This window comes from Thunnus maccoyii, chromosome 11 (assembly GCF_910596095.1).
Source record: "Thunnus maccoyii chromosome 11, fThuMac1.1, whole genome shotgun sequence".
NCBI lineage: Eukaryota > Metazoa > Chordata > Actinopteri > Scombriformes > Scombridae > Thunnus > Thunnus maccoyii.
Genome location: NC_056543.1, coordinates 27,963,314 through 27,984,802, shown reverse-complemented (window position 1 = coordinate 27,984,802; position 21,489 = coordinate 27,963,314). Strand labels below are relative to the sequence as shown.

General features: G+C 35.8%; 2 protein-coding genes across 5 annotated transcripts; both read right to left on the bottom strand.

Moving 5' to 3' along the window:
* Positions 1–170: 170 nt before the first annotated feature.
* On the bottom strand, positions 171–20,006 carry LOC121906614 (CD209 antigen-like protein C). Its single transcript, XM_042425552.1, has 7 exons — positions 19,981–20,006; positions 19,794–19,895; positions 18,638–18,814; positions 7,976–8,152; positions 3,447–3,589; positions 1,665–1,768; positions 171–1,055 (listed from the first exon to the last, which is right to left on the bottom strand). Exons 3-7 carry the CDS (start codon positions 18,720–18,722, stop codon positions 893–895), a joined length of 672 nt encoding a protein of 223 aa, XP_042281486.1. The 5' UTR covers positions 18,723–18,814; positions 19,794–19,895; positions 19,981–20,006; the 3' UTR covers positions 171–892.
* On the bottom strand, positions 12,272–14,604 carry LOC121906616 (CD209 antigen-like protein A). 4 transcript variants are annotated; one of them, XM_042425557.1, is made up of 5 exons: positions 14,111–14,604; positions 13,141–13,250; positions 13,024–13,050; positions 12,563–12,608; positions 12,272–12,443 (listed from the first exon to the last, which is right to left on the bottom strand). In XM_042425557.1, the coding sequence occupies exons 1-5, from the start codon at positions 14,267–14,269 to the stop codon at positions 12,369–12,371; spliced, it is 417 nt and encodes a 138-aa protein (XP_042281491.1). In that variant the 5' UTR covers positions 14,270–14,604; the 3' UTR covers positions 12,272–12,368. The 4 variants fall into 4 exon arrangements, with proteins under 4 accessions (XP_042281491.1, XP_042281490.1, XP_042281488.1 ...); XM_042425556.1 differs by having other exon boundaries at positions 12,272–12,608; positions 14,111–14,253; positions 14,364–14,591; XM_042425554.1 differs by having other exon boundaries at positions 12,272–12,608; positions 14,111–14,590.
* Positions 20,007–21,489: the final 1,483 nt, after the last annotated feature.

Below are 21,489 nucleotides of genomic sequence, written 5' to 3'. Positions count from 1 at the left end.
AAGACAAATCATCTTTTAACCAAGTTCAGTTTTCAATGAATGAAATCCCCATCTTTAGCCGACCTCTCACATCCCAGTAGAACAGGGTTTTTCTGCACAATTAATGATGATAAAAGAAACATAAAGACACTGAAAAATATTCAATTTTTAAAAAGATTTTAATTGTTTTCATAATTACATAAAAAGCCACAACCAGTATCAGCTACCAGCATTACAAAGGACGTCATGACAAACGTCTGACTCCAGTACAGTGCTCATATGTTGTAATTGACTGACTTTATATTGACTCATCTGTTGAATAGTTTTGGTTTACATTTCATCTAAAATAATTTGATTATTCTCTCACAACAGCAAGTGTTTCCTGAGTGAAACCACTAATTATCAAGTAAAATTCAAAAGCACCGATGGCCTCTGCTAAAGAGATCTGTCAGCTGCTGAACAGACTTCATTTAAAAATTATTTTCAGGAAAGCGTCATTTGATGATTATAATAAGACATAATTACACAAAATCTATATTACATTGTTTAATTATGATATGAGGGATGTCATAAGAAATGGTCTCAATCAGGCTTTTTGCAACTTTCAACTATCATGAAATCTTTAGCTAAGACATTAATCAAAATAAAGGTTTTTATGAATCTGTTGCATTTTGCAGAGGTTTGATTTGTTTTATCTGTCTGCTTCTTTTAGTTGTTTGAAACATTGGAAATTGGTTAATGAAGCTCTTCTGGCAAAAGCCGTAAACATCTAATTTATAGAAATCTCTTTAAAAAGGCAGAGCAGAAGCAAAAGGTCATCAGCACAGCAGAGAAAAGTTTTAAATTCACACACATACAAACTGATTTGCCTTTTGCAAAATCATAGTTTGCTTTGAAAAAGCATTTTTACATATTATACACCAGCATTTTTCTCACAGATCCACCGCAGAGAAGTATTACATGACCGATCATTCCAGTTGTCTCCAGTTTTCCCCTCAGCCCTGATATGTGCACAGTCCTCTTCACCCCACTGCGGATCTCCACCTCCATTATCAGGCTGATTTGTCGTCCAGTAACTACAGGTCAGTGAACAAGAGAATCGTGACACTTAATCTCTGACATGAACACAGTCCTTCACTGGAACATAAGAAAACTGAACGTGTCTCATTCTATTCATTGTACTTATTCTTCCTGGCAAGAAGTAGGGTTGTAAATAATATTTCTTCACAAACATCACAGAATGGAATTTATTCTATCTTGCATGATGTGCCTTAGTATAGTTTTGAGCTATAGAGTAACAAATTGAACGGGGCTGCAGGTTCACTGTAGTATTTTTCCTAAATGTAAATTTGCAGTCATCAAATAGCAACAAAGGAGCCTCCTGTATAAATAAACACCCCCATAGTGTTCTGGTCATCAGTTACAGTACTGTACAGTTGGTGAAGTGTGAAACTTGACTGTGGACCAGAAACCCTCTCAGATGCACCATGAAATGGTAGTTTGGTTTGATTTTTTCTCATAATTATCATTTTGCACTGATGATTTAACCAGAAAAGCTTCAGACCAACCTGGAACTGCCAGTCACCTCACATTGTCTGTGATAGAAGATTTAATACATATCACCAACCATTAATATACAGCAGTGTTTGTGTATGTTGTCAATAAACAACCAACTGAAGCCAAACCTTAAAGTCAGTGGTGTTCCATCAATCCATTTCCAGGTTCCCTCTTCGTCTCTGTCAGTCAAACCAATCCAAGTTTCTACCTCAGTGAAGGTAGACAAGAATGTCTGTTTTCAATAAAGAAGGGAAAAAAGTCATATTATTTATATTGTTGTTTGAACAACAATATGCAGTTTACATAGGATTACTCTGAACATATTTGATAAAAATCCATTTAACTATTATTATTATTGAAATATAATAATAATATAATCATTATATTTTTTTCTTGTTTGATAAACTTAAATTTTAGATTTATTTAAAAAAACTTTTTTGAGGTGCCCTTTTGTTTTTTCAGAATCTCACTTGTACAGTCCTTCTTTAATCCTTTAATGCATTATGGGTTGTTGTGTGTTGTTATTTGTACAAATAGATAAACTAAAGAAAAAAAAAACAAAACAAAACAAAAAAAATATTGACAGCACAAAGCTTAGTAGAAGCTAGTGGTGTAACAGAACGTAGTTGATCTGTGATCTGTATGAATCGCCTCCCACAGTTCAGCTTGAATGTGAACCGCGGATAAACTGCAAAATGTAATGTCTCATTGGAGACAAAGTAAACAAACTGATGTAGCTACAAGTCATGGACAGACAGCGTGTCACTATCAGGATTTTGAAGAACAACAACCAAACCAGCATCTAGTGGGTCCGTAGTGACATCTGCAGCTATGTTAACATGATGTTTAATGTGCTGCAGCTGAACAGCTAATTAGTGATCTAGCTGCTGACTGACATTAACGGTGCACTTTTCCATGGTGAATGTTTGTTTGGTGGCTCATTCAACAAGCTAAACTGCGAAACAAGACGTGTGCTCATGTTTGTAAGTTATCATCAAGTTTTGATGATGTGGACACAGGCTATTTTTTCATTCACTACCATGATTAAAAGAAAAAGGTATCATGCCTCATATTGCATTTTAATTTAACAATTTCGTACTGAATATTTGATATATTTTAAGTTTTTACTTAAACATTGGAGATTTTGAATATTTTCACAGAAGACCACTGGCAAAAGTTCCTTGCTTTAAGTCTTTTACAGAATAAATGGAAAGTAAAGTTATATTTGTCTCCTTTTTCTTTTTTTCTTCTTTTTCCGAAAAATGATCCGATCCGTGACTCAAAACCATGATACGATCTGAACTGTTAGTTTTGTGATCTGTTGCACCCCTGGTGGGAACTGATTCCCCCAGACTGACCTGTATTTGTCCTCATTTACAAGCACATTTATGTAGTGACTGCTAGTGTTAGCACTATTTGAATACTTATTAATAACTATTTTTATTTATAAACTTCATCTTTCTCAAGAATCAGGGAATAAGAAATGTCATTAAATTGTGCATAAATTACTGTATACAGAATTCCTGTTGCCAGACATCATCATGTTTTTTCTTAAACTGATACACAGATCTGTACTCATTAAATACTTGCAGTGTATGAGTGACTGCTTCTGGAGTTTGATTAAAACATAGTGAAAGGTTAAAAGAATGTTAGCTAGCTTGCTAAAGATGAAATGAATTACTTTGATTTTAAGGCAAATGTGCAAACTTAAGAATACCAGCAAAACATGCTACAGAGCAGCACAAGTTCATTCAAATCATTTGAATTATTGTTGTCAAGGTGTTGAACACCAATGATCCATATAAATCAATTAATTACTTAATAAGTAAGTATTTTAGCTTTTTTCAAGGCACAGGAAGATTGCAATTAGGCACAGTTTCTTTGAAAGCATAGAAACAAACAGTCTGTACCTGTTCTTTAGTGCTGTCTATAACCACCAGATCTGCTCCTTTCTCTCTGCAGTCCTGTCTGCCTCTTGACCAGGAACCAGACTCACTGGAGAGGAGATAACAGGAAGATCTGAACATCCTCCATCCTGCAGGACAAATTCTGTCTGTAACACACAACATTAGAAATTAGACAAGAATCAAGTCTGTCTGTTTCCAAAGTATGAGGGTTAAAACAACATAACATGTGACTAGAGTTGACTTGTTGATATTCTACCAACTATGGAGCATTTATGGTGCTGATTTTTAGCTGCAGTTGAATGTATGAATACATTTTTTGTGATTATTGCATCTTTCAAATTATTTTGATGACATCAGTTTTTATTTGAAGATAATGGAACAAACTGTTGATTTCAGCTCATTCATTCTGTGTCTCCATGTCAGATTTTGAGGTGGGATACTAATACTGGATGACACCACAGAAATAAACATATAAAGGTTTATCAAAATCTCAAAAATAACTGTGCTCACTTTCTTTCACAGCTAGTTTGACTCACTGTTGGATCATGAGCTCAATACCAAGGTTTGGCCAGCAGATGCCTCCCTTTGAATGTATAAAATGCTTTGAAACCATTCTCAGCAGTTCTTCCAAAGCGAGTGGCAAAAGCTTTGTGTCTCCAATCACAGCATGCTTTAAATCATCATACAAGGATCTCACAAAGCTCAGCTTTCACACCACCAGATGAAAGTAAAATTTGAATCAACAAAAATTCATGTAATACCACCACTAACATTACATTTGAGTCAGAGTCTTGCACCAGGTAGCTCAAAAAATCGTCAATCCTTTAATCCTTTTATAAAACTTTAAATCAGCCTACAGTTAAACCAGTGATCTTTGTGTTATTAAGCAAACATCTGTTTATCCTAGTTAAGGCTAACCTGACTTGTTTTTTGGTCATGTGAAAGTAACAAATAAAGTGTTGTTAACTGAGTGTGTAGTCTGTTGAATATAGGTCAGGTTTCATGTTACATTAACAGGTCAAGTCAGGTGCAGGTCTCTAAAACTGGACTTGTGAGTGCTTTGTTTTGAATAAGGCAACCAGAGATTGTCTGAAGTACTTCTGAGTAACGTTGGACCAGTGGAAGAGAAAGCATCCTTCTTCAATAAAAGAATACACTAGATCAGTAATTCTTTGTTTTTAATAAAATAAAAAATATCTTAGCTGTTTCTTCACATATATTAAATGTAAGAAAAAATATTAACCCTCCCACTACAATCATAGTTTTGTTATTGTACACAACATATTGATCTTCCATAAAAACTAGTTTTCAATCAGGATCATTTGTTATGATTTTTGGCTAGAGACCAAAAATATGACAACCTGAAAGGCACCTTAACATTTGGGGATGCTGTCTTAAAACACAAATAGTTAAGTAAGTAGTTAATTCCGAGATACTGAAGTAGGATACTTAATATGCACTTTGAAAGTTACACAACATTGCTTAACATTAACTGTTTATTTGTTGTTGTTTAATTGAACTATGTCCTGATGACTCTGATCAAATAAGGTGCTTGAACTTATGATATAACTAATGATATACAAGCCAGTTTATGTGAATTCACTTTTAAGTCAGCTTGAACCCTCATTTGGGTTGGCCGGAAGTGCAGCACACTAGTACAGATTATTTTTCGCTGCATATACATCTACCATGGAGGTTGATCAAAAACTTTATAGATTGTATTTTTTTTTTTTAATAGCTAAATGTAGCCGGGTAAAATAAAGGTAAATGTGGGTTGAGTGTCAAAGAAAAAAACATCATTTGATCAAAGTGCAGAAAATACTCAAAGGAGTGATATAGATTTTTATTTTACGTGGTACTTTGTGCAAAACATCAGCATTAAATACGATATCAGTTGAATATGTGTGAAGGTTAAAAGTGTCCAGGCTAAGATCTTCTGTTTTGATATTTGGTTGAAAAGTGAAACTTTTCTAAAAGTCACTATAAATGTAACTAGTTTATTTATTAACATTAAAATCTGCCTCCAAACAAAAATATGTTCTGCTTATTGTTGCCTCATTTGGATGTTTGTGCTTCTCACCTTAAATCTGAGTTCAAGGCAATTTTAGTGGCAATTTTCAGGGTTGAACAAAGTTGATTACATATGATAGACATAACTATTTATGTAACACTTCTTTGACACCAATGTCTATAATGCATCATAAACATACTTAAAATGCATTATACTCTGCTTATAGCACTGTATAATTATAGTTATAAGCACTCATAAATGTCATAAAGCTTTATATTAATAATCAAAACATAAAGCAATTTATTATAATCTATAAGGTTAAGTATAATACTTCATTGCTGGTCACACGCTGACATTTTTTTGCAAGGGTCACAGTGTTTTATAATTCTCATAGTTGGAATACATTATAATCATCTTGTAATGCATTATAATGTGATTGTAAACTACTCTAAGTGGTCACTGGGTGAGTAATGAAATTCCTGAGGAATAGGTAGATATAATACATTACAAGCTGGTTATGAGTCACTATAGGTGGTTGCTTGCTCTAAGTAAAGTGATTTTGGCACATTTTGCATTGTAACATTCTAAACTTACTGTAGCATGTTACTAATGTCACATTTAGCATGTTAGCATGATATTATTGGTTAGAATGCTAACATGTTAAATGTTGATGGTGTTTGGAATTTCCTGATGACAAATATTTTAAAATGTTTGAAGATAAGTAAATACAAGAATGTTTCCACATAAAGTTACAACAAACTTCTTGATTGAAGATAATTTGTATAATTAAGAGGACAGATTGCAGGCAATTAAGGACAGGCAATTAAAACTACAAGAGACACTGACATGCTGATTTATAAAGGTTTAAGGAACAAAGTTATCCAAGAGCTAAGAGAAGCAATTTTGGTCTACATGGTATGCAATTTGGCTTTAGAGCAAGTCATTCCACCGAAAATGCTACCTTGCACTTAATAGAGCAAATTAAATCAAGACTTGACAAAGGGGGAGAAGTTGGTGCTGTATTTTTAGATGTGTGTAAAGCATTCAACATAGTCAATCATGATGTTTTAATATCAAAACTCTCTAAATTTAACTTCTCATCTAGAGCACTGGCATGGGTGTCTTCATATTCATCTAATAGGAGACAATGTGTTAAAGTTGGTGACTCACTGTCCAGTAACATGAAGTGCACAACGGGTGTACCACAAGAGTCAGGTCCCCTATTAGGTCCCCTATTATTTAGCCTGTATATTAACGATCTCCCTCAACAGTGTCATGATGCAGAACTACAAATGTATGCAGATGTCACCGTTGTGTACACACATGCAAAAACAGTTGAGTTAGCTGCTGCTAAGCTAACAATTGTATTGGAAAGGATCACACATTGGCTTAATCAATCATGTCTGAGTCTAAATGTAAACAAGACAAAGGGCATGTTTTTTTCTAAGACTATGGTACAACCTCCTAACACTGATATTTTCATCAAAGGTGAAAAAATTGACATAGTTACTGATTTTAAATATCTTGGTGTGACACTGGATCCAAATTTAAACTTTAAGAAACATGTTAAAAAAATGGTTTAAACCATAAAGTACAACTTAGCAAATTTTAGACATATTAGAAACTGTCTCTCTTTGGACGCAGCCAAGATATTTATGCATGCTATGATTCTTTCTTTCCCATATGTCTTACTGCATCACATGTTGGGGGCTGGCTGGAGAAACAGCCATAAGACCTCTTGAGTCTAAAAACTCTGGACAAAAAGCCAATGCATTTCCATCACTGTAGGGTACTGGAGAAATACAATTTACTGAGCTTTGAGAATTTTAGATTATTCTCAAATTTGTGCCTAGTTTATAAAATTTTAAATGGTTTGGCCCCTCCTCCACTATGTGACTTTGTGTCCACTCGCTCAGTAAATTCTATTAGATCCTCTAGAATATCCTCTATACAAGATTGTACTATACCATTTCGTCACACTGCATTTGGGCAGCAAGCTTTCTCTGTGAGAGCCACAACTCGGTGGAATGCCCTACCTGATGATATGAAGAACTGTAGTTCAATCAATACATTCAAGGCCAAATTAAAAAATCTACTAAAGACCAATCAGCTATGTGACCACTGAGTCTAAACTCCATCTATGGTCTTCTCATTAGCGCAGGTAGTCTTGCTTTTAATTTGACAAGTTTATATTATTAATTTCTAATTGACATTGTGGGTGTATGTGATGTGCTGTTGTGTGTAGCTTTGTATTTTGTATGGTGTGTTTTGTGTTTGTTTTTTTTTTTTTTTGCTTTGTACTGTTTATTGTTGTGCTGTTGTATGTTTTTTGTCGGGGACTACAGATGCAAATTAGCTCCAAGCTAACTCTGGTGCAGTGCATCTTTAATGTTTCAAACTGCACACTGTTCCAGTCAATAAATCAATCAATCAATCAGTCTTCTATTTTCAGCATAGCGTTCTCTGTAGGTGCTCTTCTACAATGTGTGTGCAGTACTGTATAGCCATAGTTGTCACTCACTCTGTGCAGACAAACTCTGAAGCTTTTCCATCTCTTTAGTTATTTCAGTGAGGTTGGCAAGCAGCAGGTCTCTCTCTTCAGACATGGAAGAAAGCTTGTTATTACTGTCCTGGAGACGCTCAGTCAGGTTGTCTATGATAACGGAGATATCTTCAGCTGAACTGCGCACACTGTGGTCTGAAATAAATCAAAAGACATGTCACATTTATGTTTATTCAGTCACTTATCTCAAATACCATTTTAAAACTTTTAAAATGTACATTTTTAGTAATTACAGCTTCCAGTATCATTTTAAAGCAAATAGCTGTCAGGAGTAGTGGAGCAGGTGAACCCAAATGTAGGACAAAACAGCCAGAATGAATGGAAGAAAGTCTCTGTAATAAAGGTGTGCAGGCACAGCAAAATGGAACAAAACAAAACCAGACTGAACAGAGCAGAACTTTACAGAGCAAAGGATCCAGATCTCTAGAAGTTATTCAAAGCAAGTTTTTTCCAGATTTTCATCCAGCTTTGACTACAACATAAAAGCAGTCCTGGTGTTTGACACTGAGCAGCCCAGCACAGACAGCGCATGTTGTAAATACTATGCCACCCTGATGTTTTCTCACAACAGGTTCACCAACATTTAGCCCTAGTAAAAAAAATAAAAATAAAGTGTGACATGTATCCGTGCCAGTACAAGAGGGGGGCATTTAACTCTAGTAAAAAAACTAAAAAAGTGTGACACATATCCGTACTGGTACTATTTTACAGGCAAACTGAATGTTTTTAGATTTGAAGTATTGTCCCACATAGTAACCTTAAAGGTATTTTTTTTTCACTTGCAAAATGACGTTTACATACAGATACATGGGAGAATATTTTCTCTGTTATTAATGTAGTTTTATGAAACATCATTGAAACAAGTCCATGCAGGTGTCCAGAGATCAAAGACATGACAAATATGACCTACACCAGCATTCAAACATGGTTTAAAATATGGCACAAAAGAGAAAGTTGAGGTGATGCTCATGTTCATCCAGACCTCTACCTGCAGAGTTTGGCTGAGAATAAGAAGAGCGGTACAACATAAATGAAAAAGAAAAATAGGCATCTTGCTGTAGAATGTTCCTCATAAATTCAGTCTGACTTAAACTTCTGAATGTGAAACAGACTCACAGTGGACACCGAGGCCGATGAGTCGAGCCAGCAGGAAAACACTCAGCAGCCCCAGAACGAAAACAACAGCTCCATGAAATCTCCTCTGTGAGCTCCCCAGACCTGAACAGAGAAACAGTCAATACAGTCAATGATACAACAAAAGAACAGATGATAATTTAGATCTTTGTGCAACATTTTTACCTGTCTGTTTTGTTGAAGTTCTTGAGTCAACATTTGCATAATTTGCCTCCATCGCTCTTAAGGATGCCAAGTATTTTCTAAAGGGTCAGCTCTGAAGCACAAGCTACAACGCATGTATAGCATATGATGAAACTCTTGTTGGGTTCAGTTTCTCACACAAATATGCTGAACATAGATACAATCTGTGGTAATAACTCAAAACAGGAACTGTCAAAAGCTCTAGATTTACTGATTGTTGAGTCACAAGAAGTACAGAAGAAAAAAATAGTTTTGAGTAAAATTTTACTTTGAGTCTCTTGTCTTGTTTTACTTTTTAGACAGAAATCAACATATGGATGCTGTTTGGTAGTAAGCTCATTGGAAGGAGATTTTCATTTGTCGCTCATAGAGAAAATATTCATATTGTTTTTCATAATATCAATAATGGCTGCTTATGTTTTTATTCATTCTTACACAGAATGGTCATATTTTACATGTCTGTAAACTGCTCTCTAATACATTTGTTCCACAGAACAGTAGCAACAGGGGTATTATTGAGGAAGTAGATAAGTTAAGGCAAAGCCTTGTGGTACTTGTGTCCATGACACCACTGTCACCAATGTAAAAAATCAGCTGTGTAAGAACAAGCAACACTGATGTAGCAGTATCACCTAGCAGCCCATATAACATACTAATATCACAGTGTAATGGAAAAAACAGTGTTTATGGTGGCACTTATGGGTTTAAATCAGAAGTAACATTTGTCCGAAACACAACTCCAAATGAATTCTATTGCTCAATGTATGCTGAGAGTGTAAATAGGCAACCATTGGCCAAGGTCGCCATAACAACTTTAAAAGGTCAATTAGTATGTTGTGTTCTGTTTATTGTATTTTCTACTTTCCAAGTAGCCAAAAAACATAACAAAACAAACAATGAATGCAGCTTTAATGTCGAACTCATTTTTTTACACTGTACACATATGTTTATATCGGCATATAATGTTAAGGTGATTTTTCCAACAATACACACATTGTGTGTAAAACTGCTAACTGCTTTTTTCTGCTCAAAATCAGCTTATTTGTGTCTGCTTACATCTTTTTGTGTTTATAGTGCAACACAAGTGACCAACATGAAGACACACATGACAGCAGAAGACAAGAGGGAGAACTAGACTTAAACAAACCAAAACAAAAGGAAAAAAAGGAAAACAGCAGCAACAACAACAACAACAACAGCAACAATATAACAAACCAATAAACAAAAAAAAGCATAATGTTTGGCTTAGATCGTGGGTCTCAATCTCGGGCTGATATTTTGTGGCCCCCACCTTGATATAAAAGTTTAATGTTAGTGCGGACCGCGAGTTTTATATGAATGGCACTTTACTGTGTTGTGTGTGGAAGGTCCCTTTATTGCACAAGCTGGAGCTGAACGAACCTGCCAATCACAGGGGTATATGGCTGTTTCACAACAACTATGTTATTTATACAGGAAGAATGTGCGCTGAGAATGTGAATAACCTCACGCTAGATTATGTCGTTATTTTTGCTACACAGCTTTCAGTAAAATTCAAAGGTGAATTATTAAACCTTATTAAAGCATCATTCTGTTTATTTCAGCATCATCTCTCTGTTAACGATCAATTCATTTTGTTTTGAAGCACTTTGTAAAGTCCGTTTCAACACGAGCTCTATCAATAAATCATTTATCATTCTTCTGATGTTTAATAATGATGACTGACACTTTACAGTGGTGACGGTTTGCAGTGATGAATTAGGGGTAAAGTCGTTTCAAATATCCACAGCAGCCGTGCGTAATGATCAGCTGTTGGAGAGCCTGTGCGTAATTCCCACCGAGGTCTGATGAGCGGAACGGACACAACTGTTGACGTACAAACGGAGGTATAAAGACCTTTACATCCATTTTTGGCTCACTGTGACAGTAAATGAGGCTCGTGCATGTGATTCCACAGTGTGTGACATTAAAAAAAAACAGAACCAGGTGTATCTGCGTCTTTATAAGTCTGGCAGATAATAATGTATGTGCATATTTCTGTCACATAATGCCACGTTGTGAAGTGAACTAATAGTTAATACATACGTTTTCATGAACACACTTATGTTTATCCGTCAGAGATCATAAATACAAAGTGTAACAAAACACCGTACAGGTGATGCTGCTGTGCCACACGTCATATTTGATTTGACAACGCCGCCACCCGCTGCATCCATGGAGTTATTATAGGAAATAAAAGCCAATAAATAACACCTCCATGGCTGCATCCCATGGTTTGCAGCCATGGAGGTGCAAACCATGGGATAATGGTGTCCCACTGTCCCGGCTTCATGTTCTCCACGTTTGCTCTGCAATGATGTGACATTCACGGACAAATTATTCGAAAACATCTTTTGGGTGAATGGAATGTACTGAATCATTTGCGGAAAGAGATTTATTCCTCAAAACATTTTACTCCATAGTAAATGCCTTGCACAATAAACATTATAAAGATATTTCTTTATGATGCCATTTGTTTGACATGTTTCTATGACGACGTTTACAACAACAAAAGTAATGAACAACAAGTAGTCGCCTTTTTTGCGCCTGCTATCCTAGCCTGCGCCTGCTAACCTTTTTTTGTGTAATACCTGATGCGGCCCAGCCTCACCCAGACTCTGCCTCCAGCGACCCCCAGGTAATTTGAGTTTGACACCCCTGATCTACATTGTGTCATAAAGCCCAATATTACATTCTACAATTAAGTCCACATGCAGCTGGTCTATAGACACAAAAGACAGTTCTGGGGAACCTTAATGCTTGGAGGTGGAGGTTGTGATGGATGGTAGGTGTACAAATGGTCCTGTCTAACAGTCAACGTTGGTTACTTTGAACCATGAAGACACTCCTTCCTCAACTCCAAGCAAGTAGTTTTAGTTAAGTAAACAAAAGAACAGCCGTCTCTCATGTCAAAGCCACATGGTTTGCTGACCCACCCGTCCACCTGAACTCTTCCTCAAGTCACTTGTACAAACAACCAGTGCTTTTATTTTTCTGGTGAAGACAGTCTCAGATCTCATCCAGTAGATTGTCTAGATTGAGATACAGGATGTTCTGTTTCATTGTTAGAGTTGTTTTCTTCACTTGGTGCCTGTTGAATACAGCATGAGAGTGTGGTGAAAAGACGAGAGAAGCATCACATAACAGATCATTCCAGTTGTCTTCAGTTTTCTTGTCAGATGTGATATGTGCACAGTCCTCTTCACCGACCTTCGGATCTCCACCTCCATTATTAGGCTCATTTGTCTCCCAGTACCTACAGGTCAGTGAACAAGAGAATCATGACACTTAATCTCTGACATAAACACAGTCCTTCACACAAATAATATTTCATCACAAACATCACAGAATGGAATTTCTTTTATCTTGCATGATGTGCCTTAGTATAGTTTTGAGCCATAAAGTAGCAAATTGAACGGGGCTGCAGGTTCACTGTAGTATTTTTCCTAAATGTAAATTTGCAGTCATCAAATAGCAACAAAGGATCCTCCTGTATAAATAAACACCCCCATAGTGTTCTGGTCATCAGTTACAGTACTGTACAGTTGGTGAAGTGTAAAACTTGACTGTGGACCAGAAACCCTCTCAGATACACCATGAAATGGTAGTTTGGCTTGATTTTTTCTCATAATTTTGCACTGATGATTTAACCAGAAAAGCTTCAGACCAACCTGGAACTGCCAGTCACCTCACATTGTCTGTGATAGAAGATTTAATACATATCACCAACCTCTAATATACAGCAGTGATTGTGTATGTTGTCAATAAACAACCAACTGAAGCCAAACCTTAAAGTCAGTGGTGTTCCATCAATCCATTTCCAGGTTCCCTCTTCGTCTCTGTCAGTCAAACCAATCCAACTATATCTTCCTACCTCAGTGAAGGTAGACAAGAATGTCTGTTTTCAGTAAAGAAGGGAAAAAAGTCATATTATTTATATTGTTGTTTGAACAACAATATGCAGTTTACATAGGATAACTCTGAACATAATTGAAAATAATGAATTTAACTATTTTTATTATTATTGTTGTTGAAATATACTAATAATAAAATCATAATTTTTTCTTCTTTGATAAACTTAAATTTTAAATTTTTTCAAAAAACTTCTTTTACGTGCCCTTTTGTTTTTTTGTGTGTTATTTTTACAAAACAAAAAACTATTGACACTGCCACAGCTTTTGTTGTGGTCTTTAAATAGCTGCAAAGCTTAGTGGCAACTGACCTGTATTTGTCCTCATTTACAAGCACGTTTATGTAGTGACTGTGTAGTGTTAGCACTATTTGAATACCTATTAATAACTATTTGTACTTTCTTTCTCAAGAAAGAAATCAGCGAATAAGAAATGTCATTAAATTGTGCATAAATTACTGTATACAGAATTCCTGTTGCCAGATATCATCATGTTTTTTCTTAAACTGATACACAGATCTGTACTGATTAAATACTTACAGTGTATGAGTGACTGCTTCTGGAGTTTGATTAAAACACCGTGAAAGGTTAAAAGAATGTTAGCTAGCTTGCTAAAGATGAAATGAAATACTTTGATTTTAAGGCAAATGTGCAAATTTAAGAATACCAGCAAAACATGCTACAGAGCAGCACAAGTTCATTCAAATCATTTGAATTATTGTTGTCAAGGTGTTGAACACCAATGATCCATAAAAATAAATAAATAAGTATTTTAGCTTTTTTCAAGGTACAGGAAGATTGTAATCAGGCACAGTTTCTTTACAAGCATACAAACAAACAGTCTGTACCTGTTCTTCAGTGCTGTCTATAACCACCAGATCTGCTCCTTTCTTTATGCAGTCCTGTCTGCCTCTTGACCAGGAACCAGACTCACTGGAGAGGAGATAACAGGAATGTCTGAACATCCTCCATCCTGCAGGACAAGTATACTCTGTAACACACAACATTAGAAATTAGACAAGAATCAAGTCTGTCTGTTTCCAAAGTATGAGGGTTAAAACAACATAACATGTGACTAGAGTTGACTTGTTGATATTCTACCAACTATGGAGCATTTCTGGTGTTGATTTTTAGCTGCAGTTCTGTGGTATGAATACAATTTTTGTGATTATCGCATCTTTCAAATTATTTTGATGACATCAGTTTTTATTTGAAGATAATGGAACAAACTGTTGATTTCAGCTCATTCATTCTGTGTCTCCATGTCAGATTTTGAGACGGGATACTAATACTGGATGACACCACAGAAATAAACACATAAAGGTTTATCAAAATCTCAAATCTCAAAATCTCCCGCTCACTTTCTCTGAAAGCTAGTTTGACTCACTGTTTGATCATGAGCTCAATACCAAGGTTTGGCCAGCAGATGCCTCCCTTTGAATGTATAAAATGCTTTGAAACCATTCTCAGCAGTTCTTCCAAAGCGAGTGGCAAAAGCTTTGTGTCTCCAATCACAACATGTTTTAAATCATCATACAAGGATCTCACAAAGCTCAGCTTTCACACCACCAGATGAAAGTAAAATTTGAATCAACAAAAATTCATGTAATACCACCACTAACATTACATTTGAGTCAGAGTCTTGCACCAGGTAGCTCAAAAAATCGTCAATCCTTTAATCCTTTTATAAAACTTTAAATCAGCCTACAGTTAAACCAGTGATCTTTGTGCTATTAAGCAAACATCTGTTTATCCTAGTTAAGACTAACCTGACTTGTTTTTTGGTCATGTGAAAGTAACAAATAAAGTGTTGTTAACTGAGTGTGTAGTCTGTTGATTATAGGTCAGGTTTCATGTTACATTAACAGGTCAAGTCAGGTGCAGGTCTCTAAAACTGGACTTGTGAGTACTTTGTTTTGAATAAGACAACCAGAGATTGTCTGAAGTACTTCTGAGTAACGTTGGACCAGTGGAAGAGAAAGCATCCTTCTTCAATAAAAGTATACACTAGATCAGTAATTCTTTGTTTTTAATAAAATAAAAATATCTTAGCTGTTTCTTCACATATATTAAATGTAAGAAAAAATATTAACCCTCCCACTACAATCATAGTTTTGTTATTGTACACAACATATTGATCTTCCATAAAAACTAGTTTTCAATCAGGATCTTTTGTTATGATTTTTGGCTACAGACCAAAAATATGACAACCTGAAAGGCACCTTAACATTTGGGGATGCTGTCTTAAAACACAAATAGTTAAGTAAGTAGTTAATTACGAGATACTGAAATAGGATACTTACTATGCACTTTGAAAGTTACACAACATTGCTTAACATTAATTGTTTATTTGTTGTTTAATTGAACTATGTCCTGATGACTCAGAACAAATAAGGTGCTTGAACTTATGATATAACTAATGATATACAAGCCAGTTTATGCGAATTCACTTTTAAGTCAGCTTGAACCCTCATTTGGGTTGGCCGGAAGTGCAGCACACTAGTACAGATTATTTTTCGCTGCATATACATATACCATGGAGGTTGATCAAAAACTTTATAGATTGTATTTTTTTTTTTTTAATAGCTAAATGTAGCCGGGTAAAATAAAGGTAAATGTGGGTTGAGTGTCAAAGAAAAAAACATCATCATTTGATCAAAGTGCAGAAAATACTCAAAGGAGTGATATAGATTTTTATTTTACGTGGTACTTTATGCAAAACATCAGCATTAAATACAATATCGGTTGAATATGTGTGAAGGTTAAAAGTGTCCAGGCTAAGATCTTCTGTTTTGATATTTGGTTGAAAAGTGAAACTTTTCTAAAAGTCACCATAAATGTAACTAGTTTATGTATTAACATTAAAATCTGCCTCCAAACAAAAATATGTTCTGCTTATTGTTGCTTCATTTGGATGTTTGTGCTTCTCACCTTAAATCTGAGTTCAAGGCAATTTTAGTGGCAATTTTCAGGGTTGAACAAAGTTGATTACATATGATAGACATAACTATTTGGGTAACACTTCTTTGACACCAATGTCTATAATGCATCATAAACATACTTAAAATGCATTATACTCTGCTTATAGCACTGTATAATTATAGTTATAAGCACTCATAAATGTCATAAAGCTTTATAACAATAATCATAACACAAAGCAATTTATTATAATCTATAAGGTTAAGTATAATACTTCATTGCTGGTCACACGCTGACATTTTTTTGCAAGGGTCACAGTGTTTTATAATTCTCATAGTTGGAATACATTATAATCATCTTGTAATGCATTATAATGTGATTGTAAACTACTCTAAGTGGTCACTGGGTGAGTAATGAAATTCCTGAGGAATAGGTAGATATATTCCTCAGGAATATATCTACCTATAAGCTGGTTATGAGTCACTATAGGTGGTTGCTTGCTCTAAGTAAAGTGATTTTGGCACATTTTGCATTGTAACATTCTAAACTTACTGTAGTGTGTTACTAATGTCACATTTAGCATATTAGCATGATATTATTGGTTAGAATGCTAACATGTTAAATGTTGATGGTGTTTGGAATTTCCTGATGACAAATATTTTAAAATGTTTGAAGATAAGTAAATACAAGAATGTTTCCACATAAAGTTACAACAAACTTCTTGATTGAAGATAATTTGTATAATTAAGAGGACAGATTGCAGGCAATTAAGGACAGGCAATTAAAACTACAAGAGACACTGACATGCTGATTTATAAAGGTTTAAGGAACAAAGTTATCCAAGAGCTAAGAGAAGCAATTTTGGTCTACATGGTATGCAATTTGGCTTTAGAGCAAGTCATTCCACCGAAAATGCTACCTTGCACTTAATAGAGCAAATGAAATCAAGACTTGACAAAGGGGGAGTAGTTGGTGCTGTATTTTTAGATGTGTGTAAAGCATTCAACATAGTCAATCATGATGTTTTAATATCAAAACTCTCTAAATTTAACTTCTCATCTAGAGCACTGGCATGGGTGTCTTCATATTCATCTAATAGGAGACAATGTGTTAAAGTTGGTGACACACTGTCCAGTAACATGAAATGCACAATGGGTGTACCACAAGAGTCGGTGTTAGGTCCCTATTATTTAGCCTGTATATTAATGATCTCCCTCAACAGTGTCATGATGCAGAACTACAAATGTATGCAGATGACACAGTTGTGTACACACATGCAAAAACAGCTGAGGTAGCTGCTGCTAAGCTAACAATTGCATTGGAAAGGATCACACATTGGCTTAATCAATCATGTCTGAGTCTAAATGTAAACAAGACAAAGGGCATGTTTTTGGTACAACCTCCTAACGCTGATATTTTCATCAAAGGTGAAAAAATTGACATAGTTACTGATTTTAAATATCTTGGTGTGACACTGGATCCAAATTTAAACTTAAAGAAACATGTTAAAAAAAAATGGTTTAAACCATAAAGTACAACTTAGCAAATTTTAGACATATTAGAAACTGTCTCTCTTTGGACGCAGCCAAGATATTTATGCATGCTATGGTTCTTTCTTTCCCATATGTCTTACTGCATCACATGTTGGGGGCTGGCTGGAGAAACAGCCATAAGACCTCTTGAGTCTAAAAACTCTGGACAAAAAGCCAATGCATTTCCATCACTGTAGGGTACTGGAGAAATACAATTTACTGAGCTTTGAGAATTTTAGATTATTCTCAAATTTGTGCCTAGTTTATAAAATTTTAAATGGTTTGGCCCCTCCTCCACTATGTGACTTTGTGTCCACTCGCTCAGTAAATTCTATTAGATCCTCCAGAATATCCTCTACACAAGATTGTACCATACCATTTCGTCACACTGCATTTGGGCAGCAAGCTTTCTCTGTGAGAGCCACAACTCGGTGGAATGCCCTACCTGATGATATGAAGAACTGTAGTTCAATCAATACATTCAAGGCCAAATTAAAAAATCTACTAAAGATCAGCTATGTGACCACTGAGTCTAAACTCCATCTATGGTCTTCTCATTAGCGCAGGTAGTCTTGCTTTTAATTTGACAAGTTTATATTATTAATTTCTAATTGACATTGTGGGTGTATGTGATGTGCTGTTGTGTGTAGCTTTGTATTTTGTATGCTGTGTTCTGTGTGTTTTTGTTTTTTTTTGCTTTCTACTGTTAATTGTTGTGCTGTTGTATGTTTTTTGTCGGGAACTACAGATGCAAATTAGCTCCAAGCTAACTCTGGTGCAGTGCATCTTTAATGTTTCAAACTGCACACTGTCCCAGTCAATAAATCAATCAATCAATCACTCTTCTATTTTCAGCATAGCATTCTCTGTAGGTGCTCTTCTACAATGTGTGTGCAGTACTGTATAGCCACAGTTGTCACTTACTCTGTACAGACAAACTCTGAAGCTTTTCCATCTCTTTAGTTATTTCACTGAGGTTGGCAAGCAGCAGGTCTCTCTCTTCAGACATGGAAGAAAGCTTGTTATTACTGTCCTGGAGACGCTCAGTCAGGTTGTCTATGATAACGGAGATATCTTCAGCTGAACTGCGCACACTGTGGTCTGAAATAAATCAAAAGACATGTCACATTTATGTCGTTCAGTCACTTATCTCAAACACCATTTTAAAACTTTTAAAATGTACATTTTCAGTAATTACAGCTTCCAGTATCATTTTAAAGCAAATAGCTATCAGGAGTAGTGGAGCAGGTGAACCCAAATGTAGGACAAAACAACCAGAATGAATGGAAGAAAGTCTCTGTAATAAAGGTGTGCAGGCACAGCAAAATGGAACAAAACAAAACCAGACTGAACAGAGCAGAACTTTACAGAGCAAAGGATCCAGATCTCAAGAGGTTATTCAAAGCAAGTTTTTTCGAGATTTTCATCCAGTCTTGACTACATCATAAAAGCAGTCCTGGTGTTTGACACTGAGCAGCCCAGCACAGACAGCGCATGTTGTAAATACTATGCCACCCTGATGTTTTCTCACAACAGGTTCAATAACATTTAGCCCTAGTAAAAAAAATAAAAATAAAGTGTGACATGTATCCGTGCCAGTACAAGAGGGGGGCATTTAACTCTAGTAAAAAAACTAAAAAAGTGTGACACGTATCCGTACTGGTACTATTTTACAGGCAAACTGAATGTTTTTAGATTTGAAGTATTGTCCCACATAGTAACCTTAAAGGTATTTTTTTTCACCTGCAAAATGACGTTTACATACAGATACATGGGAGAATATTTTCCCTGTTATTAATGTAGTTTTATGAAACATCATTGAAACAAGTCCATGCAGGTGTCCAGAGATCAAAGACATGACAAATATGACCTACACCAGCATTCAAACATGGTTTAAAATATGGCACCAAAGAGAAAGTTGAGGTGATGCTCATGTTCATCCAGACCTCTACCTGCAGAGTTTGGCTGAGAATAAGAAGAGCGGTACAACATAAATGAAAAAGAAAAATAGGCATCTTGCTGTAGAATGTTTCTCATAAATTCAGTCTGACTTAAACTTCTGAATGTGAAACAGACTCACAGTGGACACCGAGGCCGATGAGTCCAGCCAGCAGGAAAACACTCAGCAGCCCCAGAAAGACAAGAAGAGCTCCATGAAATCTCCTCTGTGAGCTCCCCAGACCTGAACAGAGAAACGGTCAATACAGTCAATGATACAACAGTAAAAAGAACAGATGATAATTGAGATCTTTGTGCAACATTTTTACCTGTCTGTTTTGTTGAAGTTCTTGAGTCAACATTTGCATAAGCATAAGCTCTAGATTTGCTGATTGTTGAGTCACAAGAATTACAGGAGACAAAAATAGTTTTGAGTAAAATTTTACTTCATAAGTTTCTTGTCTTGTTTTACTTTTTAAACAGAAATCAACATATGGATGCTGTTTGGTAGTAAGCTCATTGGAAGGAGATTTTCATTTGTCGCTCGTAGAGAAAATATTCATATTGTTTTTCATAATACCAATAATGGCTGCTTATGTTTTTTGACATTCTTACACAGAATGGTCATATTTTACATGTCTGTAAACTGCTCTCTCATACATTTGTTCCACAGAACAGTGGCAACAGGGGTATCATTGAGGAAGTAGATAAGTTAAGGCAAAGCCTTGTGGTACTTGTGTCCATGACACCACTGTCACCAATGTAAAAAATCAGCTGTGTAAGAACAAGCAACACTGATGTAGCAGTATCACCTAGCAGCCCATATAACATACTAATATCACAGTGTAATGGAAAAAACAGTGTTTATGGCGGCACTTATGGGTTTAAATCAGAAGACTTCAAAGACCCAGAGCAGTTGGAAGGTTTAAAAGTCAGAAATATAAGGAGAAACAGTGAGATGTTGTCATTAATTCTATGCTGAACAGGAAACTAGTGAAGAAAGGCCAACACAGGAGTGACGGAGGAGCAGCAGCATTTTAAATAAGTGGCATGCGGGATATGGAAGACTGACTAAGACCAACTTATAAGGAATTACAGCAGTCTAATGATAGATGGCCATCTAATGGGGTGCCTATGCCAAGGCATAAGGAGTGAGATGGTTAGGGTAAGAATATCAGCATCAGAGCCAATCAGAGGCAGAGTAGGGGCAGGTCAGAATGCGGGTAGGAAAAAAAATAAGGCAGTTGACCAGGCCTGCACACAGACCCACACAACGGAGCCACTGCTGCAGATCCTCCTAGAGTGACTTTACCCTCATACTTCTCCAGCGAGGACTCTTTCCCCCAAGTGTGTAGACATGGTTTTAACTTGACAGGCTTTATTTTGTCGGACGGACAAAATAAACAGTTGTGTATGTGCACTTGCTCTCTATCTCTTTTCTCTTTCATATGCACACGTGTGCAACCACATAAAGAGCCTGACTGCACAAAGTTTACTTTGAATATGATTTAACTTATATCATGACATTTTCTGATTTGAAATGGATTTTACTTTTTAAAAATTAAATCTGGGACAAAAATTCATATTTAAAATTGACATATGATAGATTTAACAACTATAAAAAATGAATATATAATAACCTGTATACTGTTTAAACCAACTATCTGCTGTAAGGTTTTCAAAGCACCTGAGATTCTGGAGCTCCTTTCAGTTTGTTGATTTGGGCGATCCAACTCAAGGGTATCATTATAGAGTCACAGCAATCCTCAAACCGACCTTTAAATCATATCATAAACTTCTTGTATTATTTTCCATTCAAGTCCTGAAGTCATGGCTAG